At 41.7% G+C, this 23,450-nt stretch overlaps 1 protein-coding gene across 1 annotated transcript; it reads right to left on the reverse strand.

Annotated features, from left to right (window-relative positions):
- Positions 1-1,475: 1,475 nt before the first annotated feature.
- LOC140197238 (uncharacterized) lies at positions 1,476-8,415 on the reverse strand. Its single transcript, XM_072257165.1, has 2 exons — positions 8,353-8,415; positions 1,476-4,390 (listed from the first exon to the last, which is right to left on the reverse strand). Exon 2 carries the CDS (start codon positions 4,065-4,067, stop codon positions 2,532-2,534), a length of 1,536 nt encoding a protein of 511 aa, XP_072113266.1. The 5' UTR covers positions 4,068-4,390; positions 8,353-8,415; the 3' UTR covers positions 1,476-2,531.
- Positions 8,416-23,450: the final 15,035 nt, after the last annotated feature.

Raw genomic sequence — 23,450 nt, forward strand, 5'->3', positions numbered from 1 at the left:
TTTTTCCAACTTTCTCAGGGTACGAGACAAGGATGTCCGTTAAGTCCTCTGTTATTTAACTTGATGTTGGAACCCTTGGCTATTGCACTTCATGAAGCTAAAAATATTCAAGGAATTTCTAAAAATGGGACTATTCATAAGATCTCCCTTTATGCAGATGATCTTTTGGTTTATATTTCGAATCCCGAAGGATCTATTCCTAGCTTATTGAAATTATTAAATGAATTTGGATTGTTTTCAGGATATAAATTAAACCTGCATAAAAGTGAATTATTTCCTTTAAATGATTCCGCTTCTATATATGACAACATTCCTTTAAAAGTTATGGATTCTTTTAAATATTTAGGTATTATCATCACTAAAAATTATGAAGACCTTTATAGAGCTAATTTAGTTCCCTTAGTGGATTTTATGAAGCAATTTTTTTCTAGATGGAATCCACTTACACTTTCCTTCGTAGGTTGAATTCATGCAGTTAAAATGATGATTTTACCAAAATTTTTATATGTATTTCAAAACATTCCTATTTTTCTAACTAAGAAGTTTTTTGATCAAGTTCACTCTATTATTTCATCTTTTGTTTGGAATAATAAAAGACCAAGAATTGGAAAATGTCATTTACAAAAGTTAAAAAACGATGGAGGTCTTACTTTGCCTAATTTAAGAATGTATTATTGGGCGGTTAATATATGTTATGCATGTTCTTGGTCGTATTGGACCGATAAAAAGGAACGACCATCTTGGGTTGACTTGGAATTGAAAACTGTGAAACAATTTCATTTAGCTTCGTTATTAGGAGCTCCTTTACCTGTACAATTAGCCAAAGTTTCTATTCTAAATATAAATCCTATGATTAATCAATCATTACGAATTTGGTATCAGTTTCATAAGTTTTTAAATCTTAAAAAAATTAACCTTCTTAGTTTAATTTATCGAAACTATTTATTTAAACCTTCACTTAATGATCCTACCTTTTCTCTTTGGAGGAATAAAGGAATTTTTTCCTTTATGGACTTGTTTCAAGAAGGTCGATTGATGTCCTTTGAGAAATTAGTAACTAAATACTCTGTCTCATATTCACATTTTTTGCAATATCTTCAGGTCAGACATTTTTTACAAGAATATTTAAGTAATTTTCCATATATACAAGATTCTGACCTGTTAGACATCATTTTAAAAATGAACCCTTCAGTGAAAGGCTTTATTGGGAAAATTTATAATTTACTATTACAACAGGACAATTATCCTTTACTTAAGATCACGTAAGATTGGGAAAGAGAGCTTAATATGACCTTGATAACAGAGGATTAGTTGCGAATTTTGAAGCTGGTTAACTCTTCTTCAATTTGTGCCAGTCATTCTCTAATTCAATTTTAAATTGTACATCGTTATTATTCGACAAAGGAGAGATTATCTAAAATATTTCCTAATGTAAATAATCAGTGTGATAGATGCAAAACTGAGATAGCTACATTGACACATGTTTTGGTCACGTTCTGTATTGAAACAATTTTGGAAATCTATTTTTTCTATAATCTCTAAAGCTTTAAGAATCAATTTACAACCTAATAAATTGACAGTTTTGTTCGGTATAATTCCTCAACATATTCACGGTATTTCTATATCTGACCAATATGTAATTGCATTTGTCACATTATTGGCCAGAAGGGCTATTTTATTAAAATGGAAAGATGCCTCTGCTCCCACTTTGATACAATGGTTCTCTCAGGTGATGTTATGTCTTAGTCTGGAAAAAATTAGAAGTCGAACTTTTGATCCTAAATTTGACTTTCAGAAAAGGTGGGGCTCCTTTGCCTGTTATTATCATTTGACTTGAGTTAATTAAGATGGTCCATTTCTGATGCTTGGTTATATGAATTTGGTTGGCGGTTTGATGTCTTTTTTTCATGGAAGCTTGTATGGCACATAGCTCCGGGTTTGTGCTCCAAATGGGTTTTTTTCCCCCTTTTTCTTTTTAGTTATTAGGCGGTTTTCTCCGTTTTAGTTAGTTGGGGTTCTTTTTTTTCCTTCTTTCTTTTTTTCCATAAAAAAAGCTTTAATACTTTGTTTTTTGATTATTATTGATAGACTGTTTAGCCTGGTTGATAGTTTAACTTTTACTCTATATATGGATATTTTATCTTGATTATTTTGATGTATTTTTCTCTGTTGTTGATTTCCAATAATAATTAATAAAGATTTAAAAAGAAAGTATTATGTGGTAACCACTCGTGCTGATGAATATTCCAGTGACTGTCACTTTGTGATGTTTCTGTGTGGATTTTGGGACGACTCGACAGATATGATCTTCAGCGACTGTTACATCATTTCAGGGTGGACTCTGTGAAAGTCTTCGTAATCGCCTTCTCTCTACATATTAACATGAATTTACAAATCTCTCCCCTCGCTCACCTATTCTGTGGATTACTGGGCCTTTCTACTTTACAACCTTAAGACCTTAAGAAGTGTTCCTAAGCTTGACGGTTAGGGGCACGCACACGCACAACACTGTTAACACCCTGTTTATTCGTTTAATCTTTTATATTTTGAATAGACACTAATAAAAATAGTGGTTTTAACATTAAAACCTGACTCCGGTTGTGATCTATTGCTGCTGGTAAATAACACTGATGTCTCTGTAGTTGAGATGACCGAGCAAATCCCTTCCCACACACTGAGCAGATGAACGGCCACACGCCAGTGTGAACTGACCCGTGTGCAATTAGGGTGGATGATTGAGTGAATCCTTTCCCACACTCTGAGCAGGTGAACGGCTTCTCCCCGGTGTGAACTCGCTGATGTACCTTCAGTTTAGATGAGCAAGTGAATCCCTTCCCACAGTCTGAGCAGGTGAATGGCCACTCCCCGGTGTGAACTGACTGGTGACTCAGTAGCTGGGATGACAAAGTGAATCCCTTCCCACAGACTGAGCAGGTGAACGGCCTCTCCCCAGTGTGAACTCGCTGATGTACCTTCAGTTGAGATGCCCGAGTGAATCCCTTCCCACAGACTGAGCAGGTGAATGGCCTCTCCCCAGTGTGAACTCGCTGGTGAGCCACTAGGGTGTATAACTGAGCAAAGCACTTCCCGCAGTCTGAGCAGGTGAACGGCTGCTCCCCTGTGTGAACTCGCTGATGTACCTTCAGTTTAGATGAGCAAGTGAATCCCCTCCCACAGTCTGAGCAGGTGAATGGCCACTCCCCGATGTGAACTCGCTGGTGAGCCATTAAGGTGGATGACTGAGTGAATCTCTTCCCACAGTCTGAGCAGGTGAACGGCCTCTCCCTAGTGTGAACTGACTGGTGTGCTTGTAGGTGGGATGACTGAGTGAATCCTTTCCCGCAGTCTAAGAAGGTGAACGGCTTCTCCCCAGTGTGAACTCGCTGATGTTCTTTCAGCTTAGATGAACAAGTGAATCCCTTCCCACAGTCTGAGCAGGTGAACGGCCACTCCCCGGTGTGAACTCCCTGATGTACCTTCAGTTGAGATGAGCAAGTGAATCCCTTCCCAAAGTCCAAGCAGGTGAACGGCTTCTCCCCAGTGTGAACTCGTTGGTGACTCTGTAGGTGGGATGACTGAGTGAATGTCTTCTCACAGACTGAGCAGGTAAATGGCTTCTCCCCAGTGTGAACTCTCTGATGTACCTTCAGTTGAGATGACCGAGTGAATCCCTTCCCACAGTCTGAGCAGGTGAACGGCTTCTCCCCAGTGTGAATGCGTTGGTGACTCTGTAGGTGGGATGACTGAGTGAATGTCTTCCCACAGACTGAGCAGGTGAATGGCCTCTCCCCAGTGTGAACTGACTGGTGTCTCTGTAGGCTGGAAGAGTGAGGGAATCTCTTCCCACAATCTGAGCAAGTGAAATCCCTCTCTGCAGTGTGAACTGACTGATGTTTCAGTAGGTGAGATGCCTGAGTGAATCCCTTCCCACAGTCCGAGCAGGTGAATGGCCTCTCTCCAGTGTGAACTCGCTGATGTACCTTCAGTTTAGATGAGCAAGTGAATCCCTTCCCACAGTCCGAGCAGGTGAAAGGCCGCTCCCCAGTGCGAACTCGCTCATGAGCCATTAGGTCAGATGACCAAGTGAATTCTTCCCCATAAATTCAGCAGGTGATCAGCCTCCACTCAGTGTGAACTGACTGGAGTGTCCACAGATGGGAAGACCGACTGAATCCTTTCTCACACACAGAACAGGTGAATGACTTTCTTCCAGTGGGAACTTGCTGACGTACCTTCAGTTAAAATGACCGAGTGAACCATTCCCACAGTCTGAGCAGGAAGGATGATCGAATGAATCCCTTGCTCCACTTCTTAAATATCTGCACAGAGACAGCAAACCTGGCGTGTTGTTCTCCAGATTCCCGTAGACAAATTGCTTGTCATTTTTAACCTGTAAAAAGATTTACAAAATCCATGTGTAGGACAACATTTCAGAAGAGATCACTTGAGTTGTCAAGGTGTGATCCGGCATCACACTGTTACAGCGAAGTTCAACCCAAGTTGGAGAGAGAAATCATCTTCTAACTTGGCACCACACACAAAAAATGCTGGTGAACACAGCAGGACAGGCAGCATCTACAGGAAGAGGTACAGTTGACGTTTCGGGCCGAGACCCTTCGTCAGGACTAACGAAGGGTCTCAGCCCGAAACGTCGACTGTACCTCTTCCTATAGATGCTGCCTGGCCTGCTGCGTTCACCAGCATTTTTTGTGTGTGTGCTTGAAATTCCAGCATCTGCAGATTTCCTGGTGTTTGCGTTTCTAACTGGGCACAGTGCTGGTATCTGGAATGACCATCAAATTCTCTGATGCTCTTCCCGTTTCTATAAGAATGGGGCATTTCTGCCATCTCCAATCTGTGACCTGGCTCAGTCTGACTCTCTGCATTGCTATTATTCCCTGTTCCCACTGAGCTGCATGGGTTCCTGGCCCCACAGTAACTGACACACTTTCACTGAAATAGCTGGCAGTGCATTCCACGCACCCACCACTCTCTGTGTAGAAAAACTTACCCCGACATCCCCTTGGTATCTATTTCCAAGCACCTTAAAACTATGCCCCCTTATGTTAGCCATTTCAGCCTGGGAAAAAAACCTCTGGCTATCCAAATGATCAATGCCCCTCATCATCTTATATACCTAAAACGGCTCTAAACATAAACAAGGAAATTACACATTGCTTTGAGGATTTGTTAGAAGTATACAAAATTATGAGGGTATAGATAGGGTAAATGCAAGCAGCTTTTTCCACTGAGGTTGGGTGGGATGACAACCAGAGGTCATGGGTAAGTGGGGAATGTGAAAATTCAATGGGAACATGTGGAAAAGCTCTTTACTGAAATGGTCATGAGAGTGTGGAATGAGATGTCAGCAAAAGTGGTGAATATGAGCACAGTTTCACCATTTCAAAGAAGTTTGGATGGGAGCCTGGATGGTAGGAGTATGGAGGGCAATGGTCTCGGTGCAGGTAGTTGCATTAGACAGATTAAATGTTTGTTCAACATTGACTAGATGGGCCAAATAGCCTGTTTCCGAACTGAACTTCTCCATATTTCTATGACAAGGAAGCTGGACAAACTTGTTTGGAAGGGAAAACTGGTAGGAGTGACAATAGAGTGGCAGTGGCTGGAGTTTCTGAGAGCAATTTGGGAGCTGAGTGATAGATACATCCCAAAGAAGTGGAAGCATTGGAAAGGCAGGAGGACACAACCATGGCTGAAATGAGAAGCCAAAGCCAACATAAAAGCCAACGAGAGGGCAAACAAAAGAGCGAAAACTATTGGGAAGCTTTTAGAAACCAACAGAAGATGACTATAAAGAAGTCAGATGAGCTCAGGGTGTGAAATTATGATATTGTAGTTATTAATGAGTCTTGGTAGCACCCAACAGTCTGAGGCATTTAGAGGAACAAAATATCCGGGGCCTCAATATCTCTTGAAAACCCAGGTTCCCTGCACCAGTTACATTTCAACTTTTATTTTGACAAGCACATACAAACTCTACACCCTCAAAACTTCACTTCTGAAGGCCTCCCAGTTACCAAGCACTCCTTTGCCAGAAAACAGCCTGTCCCAATCCACACGTCAGATCCTTTCTGATACCATCAAAATTGACCTTTCTCCAACTTAGAATCTCAACCCATGGTCCTGACCTCTCTTTTTCCAAATTTACTTGGAATTTCATGGCATTATGATCACTAGATACAAAGTGTTCCCATACACTAATTTCTGTCACCAGCCCTGGATCATTTCCTGATAGCTTATTGCACTCTTCTACATCAGGAATTCTATGTACTGATTAAGGGCACGTTTGACAAACTCTACCCCATCTCGTCCTTTTACAGTATGGGAGTCCCAGTCAATAGCTGGAAACTTAAAATCACTTACAACAATAACCTTTATTTCTTGACATAGTCTGCAATCTCTCTACAATTTGTTCCTCTCAATCCCTCACTGTTGGCTGCAACCAAGTCCCAGTAATGGCTACAATATCTTAATTCCCTGTCCTGAGCTTATCTGGTTTTCCTACAAACCTTCTTACATTGTGATATACACAGCTCACAACAGTCGTCACACCATGCTCAACCTTTTGATTGCTGATTTTGTCTGAGGTCTGAACAACATCTGTCTGGTGTCAATAAAACAACCTCTCGGGGACAGCTTCTTCCACCAGTCCATCAGACTGATTAATTCAACGCTGAAACAATTATATTTCAATGTTATATTGACTGTGCTGTTGTACATACAGTTTATAATTACTATAAATTGCACAATGCACATTTAGATGGAGATGTAACGTAAAGATTATTACTCCTCACATATATGAAGAATATAAGTAATAAAGTTAATTCAATTAAATTCACCCTCTCCACTATCTGTTCTGGCATTGTGGTCCATCCCCCCCCCCCCGAAAATTTAGTTTAACCCCCTCCCCCTCCCACTAGCAAGCCTTACCACGAGAATATTAGTCCCCTTCTAGTTCTGTTCCCCTAACCGACAAATACTGTATCACCCCTTTCACTTTCCACTGCCAGCTAATTCTCCCCAACAGTTTCTAAAGTGGACTACCCGTTGTTGTGTGGGACGGCCACAAGAGTACTCTGCAATGGCTATTGAACCTCATTCCCCTTCCTGACTCTCACCCTGTTTCCTGTGTCCTGTACCTTGGGTGTAACTCGCCTCTCTTCATGTCATATCTATCACCCCCTCCGACTCCTGGCTGATCCGGATTTCATCCATTTCCAGCTCCAACTCCTTAAAGCGAAGGGTTACAAGCTGCAGCTGGATGCACATCTTGTAGGTGAGGGTGTCAGGGACACTAGAAGTCTCCCCACCTTCCCACCAATGTCCCCTTTAATTTGTAATGACCAGTGTGTGCAAAAATCTTGTGCTGTGCAATTCTGACCCAGTGACAACATGTGCACACTGTATTTTATATAGAGAGGTATTCACTTTAACAGCTAGCAAACCACTGTCAATAAGAACTTTTATCTCCTCTGGGTTTGATCGAGTTCATCTACACTCTCACACAACCTATGTAGCAGGCCTGATGCAGATAATGAAGGAGTTTCTCGCCAGAGCATTTGTACACCATCCATGTCTGATTTGCTTGCTAAATGACGCTTTAAAAAGTCAAATTTCCAAATGTTACTCCACTTCTTCCCACTCCCACTTGCAACCTCTCCAGCAACTTTCGCATTGCCACAATACACACAGGTAACAGGTATTGTACACAAATATTTCCCCTGAACCCTCCCCCAGGTGACTGATGGTGGTGAACTCATTGATGGCAATGCCAATGAATATGAACGGAAGGGCAGTAGTCTGTCTTATTGGAGTCTGGCACATTTGTGATGTGAAAACTACCTGTTGCCCAGGGCAAAGGTGTATGTACCCAGAGAGAATGGGACAAAACATGTTCTCACAGATAGAAAAAATCAGAACAGGAGGGGGTGGAACAACCCACGCACACAAAATGCTGGAGGAACTCAGCAGGCCAGGCAGTATCTATGGAAAAGAATACTAATGCTGAGTTCCTCCAGCATTTTGTGTATGTTGCTTGGATTTCCAACATCTGCAGATTTTCTCGTTTGTGATTGGTACAACAAAGGTGATTTTCTTAACAGCTGATGTAAAAGATTTTGTTCCCTTTCTCCGAGTTCCTAATCCTTGCATTTAGACAGCTGGAGCTCAGCTCTGTCTGAAAGATCCATCATTTCCCATTCCCTCATCAGCTTGAAGCTCCCCGCGGCCCGTGGACGGTGCTAAGAGAGAGGGAAAAGACCCAGCCTGTCCCGAGTTTGCAATTTTCCATCAGTCGGTGTTGAAAACTCACACCCGGAATTCAACTCTCACCTTTACCGATCCTTCCGAGGCCTTTGAGTACTGCGCGCATGCGCGATATTCGAGAACATTCGCGACCCTGACGCCTGCGCATTCGATCGGTGCTTCAGCGACAGCGAAAATTGCCACGCAGAGTTTTCTGGGTAATCACGGTGCCATTAAAAGTCTCTGCAACCACCGGTTCAAGTACATACCACAGTTTGTTTTTGTTTAGAAAGCTTTTAACGCAGAATGCAGCTTCCATAAACAAAGCACTTAATATCAGCAAACTTTCCGCGTGTTTAATGCCAAAGTAAAACCTTCTTACAAATGCAGATATAAAACACAAGAGATTCTGCTGTTGCTGGAAATGTGGACGCATACGCACAAAATGCTGGAGGAACTCTGCAGTTCAGGCAGCAACTAAAAAGAGGAGTACCCAGTCTGGGCATGTTGAAGAGGCTCTGCCCAACAGTTGTCTATTTTTTCCTCTCTTCATTTGCTGCCTGATCTACTGATTTCCTGCAGTATTTTGCAGAAATTAACCACCCATTTTCAATCAACCGATTTCCAAATGTTTCTGATCTTTCATTTGTAGCCATATCTTGTTGGTCTGATTCTTCCTCCTCCTTGTAAACTCTAGGCTTTATCTCTTTCTGGAGCCCCAAGGCCCTGACTCATGCTGGCAACTCTTTGGCTTCAGAATCTGCTCCATCAAAGATTCACTTCCTACCTAGTCTGCTGTGCATTGCAACGACCCAGTTGTCTGAGGCACAGTCTTTTGAAATTAGTCAAAATGAACCAAAAGGTTGAAAAGAGCAGGAGAAAAAGGAGTTTTCAGGTTCCCGTCTTCACTCTCCAATATTACTGAAAAGATACATCAACAAATCTGGCAGCTTTTGGTGAAACTGCCAGCCCAACAACTCTGTACCTTACAATAGACAGTAAAACTCAGTTTTAAAATTAAGCTGTGTCATAAGACAAATACGCAGCATAGCGGAGTATCTGACTGACGATCTAACTGAAAACTAACTGTGTCACCAAGGGTCTACACTTATATACCTGGAAGTTAATCACCAGGTAGTAGTTCCTAAAGTTTATCAAAATGAGATTTTAACTATGGCTCATAGTATGCCTTTGAGTGGCCATCTAGGTGTAAAGAAAACTATGAACAAGGTTTTTAAACATTTTTACTGGCCTGGTTTAAGAAAAGATGTGGTGACATTTTGCAGGGCGTGTCATATTTGTCAAATTGTGGGTAAACCTAATAAAGTTACTCCAGTGGCCCCACTGCAACCGATTCCAGCATTTGGTGAGCCGTTTTCCAAAATTATTATAGATTGTGTAGGCCCATTGCCAAAAATTAAAACTGGACAACAATATTTGCTGACCATTATGTGCACAGTGTCTAGGTTTCCAGAGGCAATACCTCTTAGGAACAGCCAAAACTGTGACGAAGGCTCTTATAAAATTCTTCACTTATTTTGGGTTGCCTAAGGAAGTACAATTGGATCAAGGTAGTAATTTTATGTCTGGATTGTTTCAGCAGATAGTTTGTAAACTGGGAGCAAAACAGATTACCTCATCTGCATATCATCCAGAATTGCAAGGAGACTTGGAGAGATTTCATTCTACCCTCAAAACTATGATTAGGATGTATTGTGTGGAAAATGAAAAGGACTGGGATGAAGGTGTACATTTACCACTTTTTGCAGTACGAGAGGCAGTACAGGAATCATTAGGTTTTAGTCCTTTTGAACTTGTGTTTGGGCATAGAGTTCGAGGACCTTTGGCCTTGTTGAAAGAACAGTGGATTAATAAAGAGATACACACTAATTTACTGGATTGTATTTTAAAATTCAAGGAAAGATTACATAAAGATTGTAGCCTGGCCAAGGAAAATTTAAAATTGGCTCAGGAGAAGATGAAAACTTCTGTATAAGGAAGCTAGAATGAGGTAACTTAAGCCTGGAGATAAGGTGTTGGTTCTTTTCCCGGTACAAACGAACCCATTACAAGATAAATTTCATGGTCCTTATGAGATTAAATCTGAAGTAAATGATGTGGATTACGTGATAAAGACCCCAGATGGAAGAAAGCCAACACAGCTGTGTCATATAGATATGATAAAACCGTATTATGAGAAAGAGGCTGCTACTATGACTGTTGTGGTCAATAATGAGTCTGATCTTTATAAAAACTTAATGGATGATTCATCTGAAACTCATTTTAAACCCAACATTATTTCAGCCAGGTTACCAAATTCAACAATTCTGGAAAATATTAGCTCATTTACAGCCAGAGCAGAGAGAGCAGATGAAACAGTTAATTTTTAAAGATAGGGATTTATTTCCAGACGTTCCGAGAAGAACTACCGTAGCTTCACACGATGTAGATGTTGGAGATGCAAAACCCATAAAACAACATCCGTATCGGATGAACTGGGAAAATGTGAACTTGCTGAACAAGAAATTAAGTATATGTTAGAGAATAGTATTATTAGAGCTTCTAATTCGAATTGGAGTTCATTTTGTGTTATGGTGCCTAAGCCAGACAATAGTATTAGGTTTTATACAGATTACAGGAAGGTGAATGCTGTGTCAAAAACTGGTGCATATCCAATCCCTAGGGTAGATGATTGTGTGGATAAAGTTGGACAAGCAAAGTTCCTTACAAAGATTGATTTGTTAAAAGGTTATTGGTGTGTTCCATTGACGGATAGAGGTAGAGAGATTTCTGCATTTATAACCCCATCTGGGTTATATGAATATGATGTCCTTCCCTTTGGGATGAAGAATGTACCAGGTACTTTCCAGAGGATGATTATTAGTGTGATTCATGGGTTAAAAGATACAGATGCCTATATTGATGATTTAGTGACAGGAAACAATACTTGGAAAGCACATATTACTGCGGTAGAGAAACTATTTGAGAGACTTTCAAAAGCTAACTTAACTGTTAACTTAGCTAAAAGTGAATTTGGTCATGCCACTGTGACTCACCTTGGTTATGATGTAGGTCCGGGCTCAGTTAAAGAAAATGGTTAAGGAAATAAATCAAACTCCAATTTAGCAATAAAGTTTGATGTTACAGGAGTATAATATTTTGATAACTCATATTAAAGGTAAAGATAATGTGATCGCTGATTGTCTATCTAGATGTTAAATGTACAATGTAAAGATTTTTATGGAGTGGTCTTTTAATACTTGTAACACTCCTACTGTATATTAGTTTGCAAAATGCTGTATGATAATACTGTGTATACTGTGTATGTTGTAAATTTTACACATTTGATTTTTTTTGTAAATGGTTAATTGTTAAAATTTTGTTCTAAAAAGACCAAATTTTTTTGGAGGATGGTGTTACATACTTCATGGATCTTGTGATTGTCTTATGAGGATGATGTAATGGTCTTGCGGAGGTCACATGGTGTAATTTTCCCGCTGATCTGAGGTCACATGATGACCTGTTCTCACCAGGAGTATAAGTGTAGACCCCTGGTGACGCAGTTAGTTTTCAGTTAGGTCATCAGTCAGATACTCCGCTATGCTGCGTATTAATCTTATGACGCAGTTTAATTTTAAAACAGAGTTTTACTGCCTATCATCAGGTTCAGAAGTGTTGGGCTGGCAGTTTCACCAATAGCTGCCAGATTTGTTGATGTACCTTTTCAGTAATATTGGAGAGTGAAGACAGGACTTGAAGGAGTCATTTGGCGGTTTTGGAGAGGATCGACCATTATTGAATTCGTTCGAGTAAGAGTGATCTGCATGAGATAACCTCTGCCAAAAGAAGCAGAAAAGGCTGTGCAGTATCTAGTCTATTCTACAGAGAAAAAGGTCAGTGCCTTTAAACCATTTTATTTCCGTCGTCGTGAATCCTGTGGACAAGGCAGGTTCTGGCTGGGATCAGCAATAACATCGTGAATTCGAGGATTTCTTTACTTCAGGAAAGTCTCTCCTAATTGACTGTATAAATCTCTCAGACTTTCAAATTTACCATTCGAAGAACTGTGTTTGAATTTACCAGTTTAGGACTGTTTTAGCATTTACCGCTTTAAGAACTAGTACTGAGTGGTGGTTTGTTAAATGGCCGCATAGCAGTTTACTTCCGGTTGAGGTTTTTCGTTTGTTTATCATTTTACTAATTTTGAGCTCAATTTAATAAATGTTTATTTGTTTATAGAACCTGACTCATTAGTATATTCATTGTTGCCAGTCACATGACATATTCTATGAAAGTCAAGGGAAATATCTTCTCCCCCGGAGTATAACTAGTTGCAACTCGTCATCATAGGGAGAGTGAGAGGGGAATGGCAGGGATAGATTGTAAAATACTGATATGGAACAGAGACTGGGCAGGGACCGGATGGACTAGTGTACACTGTGAGTGTGGTAGAGACAGTGAGTACCTGCGACATGGCATTTGATACAGAACTGATGGATCTTTCACAGATCCACAATAGTAAACACCAGTCTAGTTTAAAGCTAACATCAGCAGACCAGACTCCTCCAATGCTCAGTGACCAGGGTTCGGTCCTGGGTGCAATGAGCAGCCGCAAGAACTTCAAAAATCTGACAGTAACAGTCCCTCATGATCCTGCAGCTGCCTTCAGTCACCATGATGGTTAAACATTTAACACAGAGCTGATTTGAACTTCCTCCCTGCTGTGAAGTTTCTGGTGCTGCAGCAGCTGGGATGATTGAGTAAAACTCTTTGCTAACTCCAGACGGAAATGTGGCCTCTACTTACCGTGAACTCATCGGAGCATCACAAGGTAGGTTAACTGAATGAGTCTCTTTGCACACACGGAGCAGGTGAACAGCCGCTTCCCAGTGCAAAGCTGTTGATGTATGTGCGATGGCCGACTGAATCGCTTCCAAAATGAGAGCCAGTGAATGACATCTCACTGCTATCAACATCACGGCAATGTATCCAATCAGATCACGGCCACGGACATGTGTTCGGGCTCTCCTTGTAGAGAGTGGGACGCTGTCTTCTCCAGCATCTCCACCTCCATATTCAAGCATCGGCAGCATTCAAGCGCTGGTGAACTGACAGATACAGCGGAACTAACGTGATGTTGTGTTTGAGATTCCCATACACAGATCCTTTGACTTTTCTACACTGTTAAAAGTTTACAGAACACGTCAGTGGGTGAAGGACAACATTTCAACTCAGATAATTTTAGTCTCCATGGTGCCTTCTGATAAAAACACTGTCACAGCTCAAAACAATTAGTGGGAACAAGACTTCATCTTCTAACTGGCTACAGTTCCGGCATCAGGGACAATATCAAACTCTCCGTTTCCCTCTCTGTATCAAAATGGATTAATCCTACTGTGTTGCCCTTAAGGCATTTATTTGACTTTGTTGGGTCTACGCTTTAAATGATTTGTTTGTAAATTTTCTCGTTAAAGTTAAAGGTTGATAATTAAGTTACAGTTTAACAAAGGTAAATTCATTGTCTACGGTGCAGGCATGTGATGACGTCATCTCCGGTTTCGCCGCGTCTTGTCTGGTTCGGAGAAGGTGTGAAGGTGGATGCCATGTGTGCGGCATGATCGTGAAGAGCTCCGTTTCTACCCACAAAGAAACATTATAGAAGCAACGCCGTAAGTTCATAGGAATGTATTTGAAGTAAAAATATTAACGCGGTTTCTGTTAAGGAAGCGGCGGTTGGGGCGGCGCGCGTGCCGGCTTTTCAATTTCAAACGCGGGGTGGGCTCGAGCCCGATGGCGGTTTGACGCGACCCCCTCGCCCGCTACTCGGGGCGGCTGGAGACACTCGCTAAAAGGAGACAGCACGCCTGGTCTCCAGAATGAAACAGACGCTGTATATGTTTGTATTTTCTATCAACCGTTTTCACCATACGATGTTAATGTGGAAGAGTGCACAGTAAATGGTTAACCTTACTACGACTCTGTTTTCATTGGCTCCGGTTTAACTTGGTGTTTGGTCACAGTTTCAACACACTGCATGAGAACACTACACCTACCCTTCATCAGCCTGTGACTTCGCTCAGTTTGTCTGACTCCTTCACATTCTGAACGTGCGCCACACACCTACTAAGCTCACATCTTACTTACACGGCTGCGACCAGAGACTTTCTGATTATTATATCCTCTTGGCATTTGACTGTGGTAAACCCAGAGTTAGCAATGGTATTGAACCTCAAGAGTAGCTGATTAGGCTTTTTCGTTGGAGATCAATAAACTGCTGGTAGTGTGTGGCTGGATGAGTGCAGAGTGGAAGTAGGTAGCATTTGGAGTACTCCAGAGATCAGTCCTTCACCACAGTTGTTCACAGTTTAATGGCCTGGTGGAGGCAGCAAGATGTGAGATGTCCCAGTCTGCTGATGATACAGAAATAGTGGAGTTGGGGGTGAGGAGGCTATTCACATGCAATTTCATAGCTTTGCAATCAGTACATAGTGCACTGTGGGGCTGCAGTGGCGAGTTCCATTACTGGAATCAGTGCACAGTCACTGTGGGCTATGAGAAGTTTGTGAATAAAGCGCCATTCTCCAATTTAGAATCTCAAGCTGTGGAGCAAGCCTATCATTTGTATATTTAAGTTGTATTTATGGCATTGTGATAACCAGATACTATAGCCCTCCACAACCTCTCTATCCAGTCCTTTAAATATTCGACTTCATGCATAAATTTTGCCACAGGGCCGTCAATACTGTCATTCGATGCATTGACATAGAACATAAAAAGAAACGTTGCCAAAACAGACCCCTGTGGATCTCTGGGGTAGTAATCTCAGGATTGCTGCCTGCGCCACGTGCTAGCGATGAAAGAACAGCATGATCAGACGTATTAATGTGTGCCTAGGAGACTTGTGTAGGGGGCAGGGCTTCAGATTCCAGAATCACTAGAGCCTCTTCCAGGGGAGGTACGACCAGTACAAAAAGGACGGGTTACACCTGAACCCAAAGCGGTCCAATATCCCAGCGGGCACATTTAATAAAGCTGTTAGTGAGGGTTGAAACGAATTTGGCAGGGGGGATGGGAACCAGAGTGATAGAGTTGAGGAAGGGGAAAACAGAAATAAATCAAATATAGCGTGCAACAGATTATAGAAAGAACGGGCAAGAGATGAGGCTTAATCAAATCCAGTGGCATGAGTTACAGGGCAATAGAGGTGTGGTGCAATGAAAACAGAAAGCAACAAATACTGGACTGAGAGTGCTGTATTTGAATGCAGGCAGCATAAGGAATAAAATGGACAATCTTGGAATTCAGCTACAGATTGGCAAGTATGACATTGTGGCCGTCTGTGAAACTTGGCTAAAGGATGGCTGCCATTGAGAGCTGAATGCCCAAGGATATACGGTGCATCGGAAAGACAGGTTAATAAGCAGTGGGGGAGGGGGGTTGTAGTCTTGTGTATAAAAAATGATATTAAATCATTAGAAAGGGATGACATAGGATCCGAAGGTCCAGAGTCTCTATGGGTTGAGTTAAGAAACGGCAAGGGTAAAAGTACCATAATGGTAGTTGTATACAGGCCTCCAAACAGCAGCCGGGATATGGATTACAGATTACAGCAGGAGATAGAAAAGGCGTGTCAGAAGGGCAATGCCATGATAATCGTTACAGGTTTTAACATGATAGTAGACTGGGAAAACCAGGCCACTACTGAACCTCAAAAGAGAGAATTTGTAGAACGTCTAAGTGATGGCTTTTTAGAACGGCTTGTTGTCGAGCCCACTAGGGGATCAGCTGTGCTGGACTGGGTGTTGTGTAATGATCCGGATATGATAAGCTAGTTCAAGGTTAAGGAACCCTTAGGGAACAGTGATCACAATATGATCGAGTTCACTTTGAAATCTGAGAAGGAGAAACTATGTTCTAATGTGTCGTTATTTCAGTGGAATAAAGGAAATTACAATGGCATGAAAGAGGAACTGGCCGAAGTTGACTGGAAAGGGACATTTGCAGGAAGGACAGCAGAGCAGCAATGGCTGGAGTTTCTGTGAAAAATGAAGGAAGTGCAAGACAGATATATTCCAAATAGGAAGAAGTTTTCTAATGGAAGAAGAACACTGTGGTGGCTGTAGTCTGAGCCAAAGTTAAAGCACGAGAGAGGGCATACAAGGAAGCCAAAGCTGGTGGGAAGATAGAGGATTGGGAAGCTTATAAAAACATGCAGAAAGAAACTAAGAAGGTCATTGGGAAGGAAAAGATGAATTATGAAAGGAACCTGGAGACTAATATCAAAGAAGATACAAAAAGCTTTTTTATGTATGTAAATGGTAAAAGAGAGTTGAGGGTAAATATAAGACCAATAGAAAATGAAGCTGAAGATATTGTAATGAGAGACGCAGAAATAGCAGAGGAACTGAATGTGTATTTTGCATCAGTCTTCACAGTGGAAGACATCTGCAGTGTATCAGACATTCTAGAGTGTCAGGGAAGTGAATTATGTGCAGTGAAATTTACGACTGAGAAGGTGCGTGTGAAGCTGAATTGTCTGAGGGCGGATAAGTCTCTTGGAGCTGATGGAATGCACCCTGGGGTTCTGAAGGAAGTAGCTGGAGAGATTGCGGAGGCATTAATAATGATCTTTCATGAATCAATAGATTCTGGCATTGTACTGGACATCTGCAAAATTGCAAATGTTACTCCGCTATTTAAGAAGGGTGGGAGGCAGCAGAAAGGAAACTATAGACCTGTTAGCCTGATATCAGTGGTTGGGAAGTTGTTGGAATCGATTGTTAGGGATGAGGTGACGGAGTACCAGGAGGCACTTGACAAGATAGGCCAAAGCCAGCATAGTTTCCTGAAAGGAAAATCCTGCCTAACTAACCTACTGCAAATTTTTGAGGAAATTCCAAGCTGGGTAGACAAAGGAGATGCAGTAGATGTGGTGTACTTGGATTTTCAGAAGGCCTTTGACAAGGTGCCGCACATGAGGCTGCTTATCAAGATAAGAGCCCATGGAATTACAGGGAAGTTACAGGTGGAGCATTGGCTGTTTGGCAGAAAACAGAGAGTGGGAGTAAAGGGATCCTATTCTAACTGCTGCCGGTTACCAGTGGAGTACCACAGGGGTCAGTTTTGGGAATGCAGTTTTTTACGATGTACGTCAATGATTTGGACTATGGGATTAATGGATTTGTGGCTAAATTTGCCGATGATACAAAGATAGGTGGAGGAGCGAGTAGTGTTGAGGAAACAGAGATCTTGCAGAGAGACTTAGATAGTTCAGGGGAATGGGCAAAGAGTGAAATACAAAGTTGGAAAGTGTAAAGTCGTGCAGTTTGGTGGAAGAAATAAATGGGCAGACTATTATTTAGATGGGGAGAGAATTCAAAATGCAGAGATGCAAATGGGCATGGGAATCCTTGCAACACACATCAAAGTTGCTGGTGAACACAGCAGGATACCCTAAAGGTTAACTTCCAGGTTGAGTCAGTGGTGAAGATGGCGAATACAATGTTGGTATTCATTTTTAGAAGTATAGAATATAAGAGCAGGGATGTGATGGTGAGGTTCTATAAGGCACTTGTGAGACCACACAGAATATTGTGTGCAGTTCTGGGCTCCTTATTTTAGAAATCATATATTGAGATTGGAGAGGGTTCAGAGAAGATTCACGAGAATGATTCCAGGAATGAATGGTTTACTATATGACTGGGGGAGATCTTAGATTAATTCTGTGCATCTGTATTTACTCAGAGACAGACACAGAGTCTATAGAATTGAAACAAAAATGGAGTGAGGTCATGAAACATATCTGGATACAGAAGAGGAGGTGTTTGCTGTCTTGAGACAAATTAGAGTGGATGAATAACCAGAGCCTGCCAGGAATAGATATGGACTTCCTGCTGGCAGTGGATGGAATAACAGCATTTTATAGCCGCTCCTAGTTTACTTTTCCTACATTCCAACCTGATTTGATACCATGACTGCAAGAACTGCTGAAGGTAAAAAGGAAAATTCTTCTACATCTTTGAATTCTATTATTGAATTGCTACAAAAGCACAGAAATGAAGCGTCCGAGTAATTTCAGTGATTCAGAAAAGAATCCTCCGAAGAATTTCAGCGATTCAGAAAGGAATCCTCCGAAAAGGTTCAACAACTTGGCTCTGAAATTAAACAATTAAGTACGAAACTGGATTCTATTCAAGAAACCTTAACTAAGCACGATAAATGAATAAAAGAGAATGAAGAAATCCTGTCGATTCTGGATCAGAAAAAGGACAACCTTCAAAAGCGTTATGGAAAACAATCCAAGGTTAACGACGAACTAAGACAGATTACTGATTTAGAAAACAGAAGTAGAAGGAATAACGTATGAATTCTTGGTCTCGAAGAATTAACTGAAGGTGATCGTCCTACGGAATATTTTGCAAACTTTCTGGTTCAGTTATTTCCTGATATTTTAAAATCAACACTAATGATTGACTGAGCGCAGAATGTTTGCAAGAAAACTTCGTTCAGTGATAATCGCTTTTCATGAGTTGCAAACAAAGGACCGTATAATTCGTGAATCTCGTCAGAAAGGTATGATTGATTTTAATGGTAAGAAGATCAGAATTGTTGAAGATCTCTCAGCAGAGATTATGAGGGAGCGTGCTGAGTTTAAAAGCGTCATGTCAGAGTTCTACAACAAGAATTTTAAACTTTCTCTATGGTATCCGGCGAGGCTCAGAATTACACTGCAGGATGGATCGCAGAAATGGTTCCGTTCGAGTCTCCAGGCCCAGGAATTTTTAGAGTCAGTAAAGTGATTGCTTATTATTTGTTACATGAATAGCTCTATTTTACCTTTGCTAAACTTTGTACTTAACTCTTTCTTTTTGAACTTTTTAAGGATTTATTTTGAGAATAAGACTTTAATGTGTTATCACTTTGTCTGCTAAGTTTAAAAGTGTCATGTTAGAGCTGTTTAACAAAAGCTTACATGAATGATTGTGTATTTTGCCTCTGGTGAACCTTGCAGTCAATTTTCTTTTTGAACCTCTTAAGGTTTCACTTTGACAATAAGATTTTAATGAGCCACTATTCTGTGTGTCCATATTATTTTATATTATACCTACTTTTCTAGAGTTTTTGATATCAGAATTAACTATTTCTTTATTATCTGTTGTTCTGACCAGGTTGGAATATTTCAAACTTTGTAATTTATTTGGAGCTAAGCCAGCGGGATTTTTTGGGGGGGTTGTCGCTATTAGTTGAAGGCGTCGACTTTCTCTGGTCGACTTTCTCTCTTTGGGAGGGGGGAGGGTGTTTGGGTTTTTTTTCTTGGAAGCTGTTTGGGATTCTTAGTCAAACCTGTTGTTTGGTTTCCTTATCTCATAGGGCATTGTTTAGTTTTATTAATCTTCTTAAGGATTATCCTTTTAACTTTTCTTTCAAATTATAATAAAATGGATTATAATATTAATTGACTTAGTCTTAACATGAAAGGATTAAATCATCCATGGAAATGAAATAAGATTTTTGCCTATATTAGAAAATTTAAGGTCCCAGTTATTTTTTGTACAAGAAACCCACGTACACAATTCTGATAACTCACGCCTTTTTAGCCAATGGAGGGCTATCAACTTTCATTCTAGTTTTCAGGCCAAATCTAGAGGTGTTTCAATTTTTATAGAAAATACAGTTCCCTTTGTTCAACACGAGGTTGTTTCTGATACTAATGGATGATTTGTTATACTATCAGGGAATTTAGATAATAAATTGTCGGTATTTGCTAATGTTTATACTCCAAATATAGACGATCCAGGATTCTTTGAGCACTTTTTTTTTTTCATTTTTACCTGATCTGAGTTTGTACTCATTGGTGATGGCAGGAGACTTTAATTGCTGGTTAGATCCAGTGTTAGATCTTTCTTCTTCTAAACCAGCGACACTTAATATATCAGCTTCATTTATCCATTCATTTCTAATGAAATGTGGTATTCTTGATATATGGCATTTCTTATATCCAGCAGATAGAGAATACTCGTTTTTCTCTCATGTTCATCATACCTATTCCAGAATTGACTATTTCTTATTGATAACCAAATGATTCCATTAGTTCGATCTTGTGAATATAAAGAGATTGCTATTTCTGACCCTGCTCCTGTGCTTTTATCCATCAATCTTCCTGGTTTTCCTCAGACAAACAGATTCTGGTGTTTTAATTTAACTCTGTTATCTGACAAGGATTTCTTAAAGTTCTTGGAGAGGCAAATTACTCTCTTTTTTGAAGAGAATACGGTGGAGGAGACCTCTAGCCTTGTCATATGGGATGCCTTAAAAGCATATATTAGAGGACAAATCATTTCTTATTCTGTAAGTGTTGAGAAAAAAACTAATAAAGAGAGAATTAATTTAGCCAATCAGCTGAAACAATTAGATGAAGAATATGCTCTAACTTCAGATCCTGTTTTATATAAAAGGGTTTTAATTTAAAACTAAATATGATTGTTTATTAAAATACCCTATTGAAACTCAACCCCCTAAAGGATAAAAGTCAATTTTATATACATGGAGATAAAACAGGTAAATTATTGGCTAAACAAATTAAAACTTCTAGTGCTAAATGACAGATTAAAAAAATTTATAAAGCTAACGGTATTAGGACAACTGATCATTTAAAAATAAATGATACTTTTAGAGAATTTTATTCTAGGCTCTATAGTTCTGATCTTCTTAAAGATACTACTGTAATGGATAGGAGAAGACAGGAGGGGGAGGGATGGAGCCAAGAGCTGGACAGGTGATTGGCAAAAGGGGATACGAGAGGATCATGGGACAGGAGGTCGGGGAAGAAAGACAAGGGGGGGGGAGACCCAGAGGATGGGCAAGAGGTATATTCAGAGGGACAGAGGGAGAAAAAGAATGTGTGCATAAAAATGAGTAACAGGTGGGATACGAGGGGGAGGTGGGGCCTTAGCGGAAGTTAGAGAAGTCGATGTTCATGCCATCAGGTTGGAGGCTACCCAGACGGAATATAAGGTGTTGTTCCTCCAACCTGAGTATGGCTTCATCTTTACAGTAGAGGAGGCCGTGGATGGACATGTCAGAATGGGAATGGGATGTGGAACCAAAATGTGTGGCCACTGGGAGATCCTGCTTTCTCTGGCAGACAGAGCGTAGATGTTCAGCAAAGCGGTCTCCCAGTCTGCGTCGGGTCTCGCCAATATATAAAAGGCCACATCGGGAGCACCGGACGCAGTATATCACCCCAGCCGACTCACAGGTGAAGTGTTGCCTCACCTGGAAGGACTGTTTGGGGCCCTGAATGGTGGTAAGGGAGGAAATGTAAGGGCATGTGTAGCACTTGTTCCGCTTACACGGATAAGTGCCAGGAGGGAGATCAGTGGGGAGGGATGGGGGGGACGAATGGACAAGGGAGCTGTGTAGGGAGCGATCCCTGTGGAATGCAGAGAGAGGGGGGGAGGGAAAGATGTGCTTAGTGGTGGGATCCCGTTGGAGGTGGCGGAAGTTACGGAGAATAATATGTTGGACCCGGAGGCTGGTGGGGTGGTAGGTGAGGACCAGGGGAACCCTATTCCTAGTGGGGTGGCGAGAGGATGGAGTGAGAGCAGATGTACGTGAAATGGGGGAGATGCGTTTAAGAGCAGAGTTGATAGTGGAGGAAGGGAAGCCCCTTTCTTTAAAAAAGGAAGACATCTCCCTCGTCCTAGAATGAAAAGCCTCATCCTGAGAGCAGATGCGGCGGAAACGGAGGAATTGCGAGAAGGGGATGGCGTTTTTGCAAGAGACAGGGTGAGAAGAGGAATAGTCCAGATAGCTGTGAGAGTCAGTAGGCTTATAGTAGACATCAGTGGATAAGCTGTCTCCAGAGACAGAGACAGAAAGATCTAGAAAGGGGATGGAGGTGTCGGAAATGGACCAGGTAAACTTGAGGGCAGGGTGAAAGTTGGAGGCAAAGTTAATAAAGTCAACGAGTTCTGCATGCGTGCAGGAAGCAGCGCCAATGCAGTCATCGATGTAGCGAAGGAAAAGTGGGGGACAGATACCAGAATAGGCACGGAACATAGATTGTTCCACAAAGCCAACAAAAAGGCAGGCATAGCTAGGACCCATACGGGTGCCCATAGCTACACCTTTAGTTTGGAGGAAGTGGGAGGAGCCAAAGGAGAAATTATTAAGAGTAAGGACTAATTCCGCTAGACGGAGCTGTGGTGGTAGAGGGGAACTGATTAGGTCTGGAATCCAAAAAGAAGCGTAGAGCTTTAAGACCTTCCTGATGGAAGATGGAAGTATATAAGGACTGGACATCCATGGTGAAAATAAAGCGGTGAGGGCCAGGGAACTTAAAATCATCGAAAAGTTTAAGAGCGTGAGAAGTGTCACGAACATAAGTGGGAAGGGATTGAACAAGGGGTGATAAAACAGTGTCGAGGTATGCAGAGATGAGTTCGGTGGGGCAGGAGCAAGCTGAGACAATAGGTCGGCCAGGACAGGCAAGTTTGTGGATCTTTGGTAGGAGGTAGAAACGGGAAGTGCGGGGTGTCGGAACTATAAGGTTGGTAGCAGTGGATGGGAGACCCCCTGAGCGGATAAAGTTGGTGATGGTGTGGGAGACAATGGCCTGGTGCTCCTTAGTGGGGTCACGATCGAGGGGTAAATAAGAGGAGATATCCGCGAGTTGTCGCTGTGCCTCGGCAAGGTAGAGGTCAGTACGCCAGACTACAACAGCACCCCCCTTATCGGCGGGTTTAATAATAAGGTTAGGATTAGTGCGGAGGGAGTGTAGAGCAGAGCGTTCGGAAGGAGTGAGGTTGGAATGGGGACAAGGTGCGGTGAAGTCGAGACGGTTGATGTCCCGTCGGCAATTAGCGATAAAGAGATCCAGAGCAGGCAGAAGACCAGAGCGGGGTGTCCATGAAGAAGAGGAGGGTTGAAGACGGGAGAAGGGGTCATCGATGGGGGTGGAAGAGTCCTTGCCGAAGAAGTAGGCTCAGAGACGGAGACGGCGGAAGAAAAGTTCCTCATCATGGCGAACACGGAACTCGCTGAGTGTTCCGCTAAGTGCTACACATGCCCTTACACTTCCTCCCTTACCACCATTCAGGGCCCCAAACAGTCCTTCCAGGTGAGGCAACACTTCACCTGTGAGTCGACTGGGGTGATATACTGCGTCCGGTACTCCCAATGTG

The sequence above is a fragment of the Mobula birostris genome, chromosome 5, assembly GCF_030028105.1.
Source record: "Mobula birostris isolate sMobBir1 chromosome 5, sMobBir1.hap1, whole genome shotgun sequence".
In the NCBI taxonomy this organism is placed as follows: Eukaryota; Metazoa; Chordata; class Chondrichthyes; order Myliobatiformes; family Myliobatidae; genus Mobula; species Mobula birostris.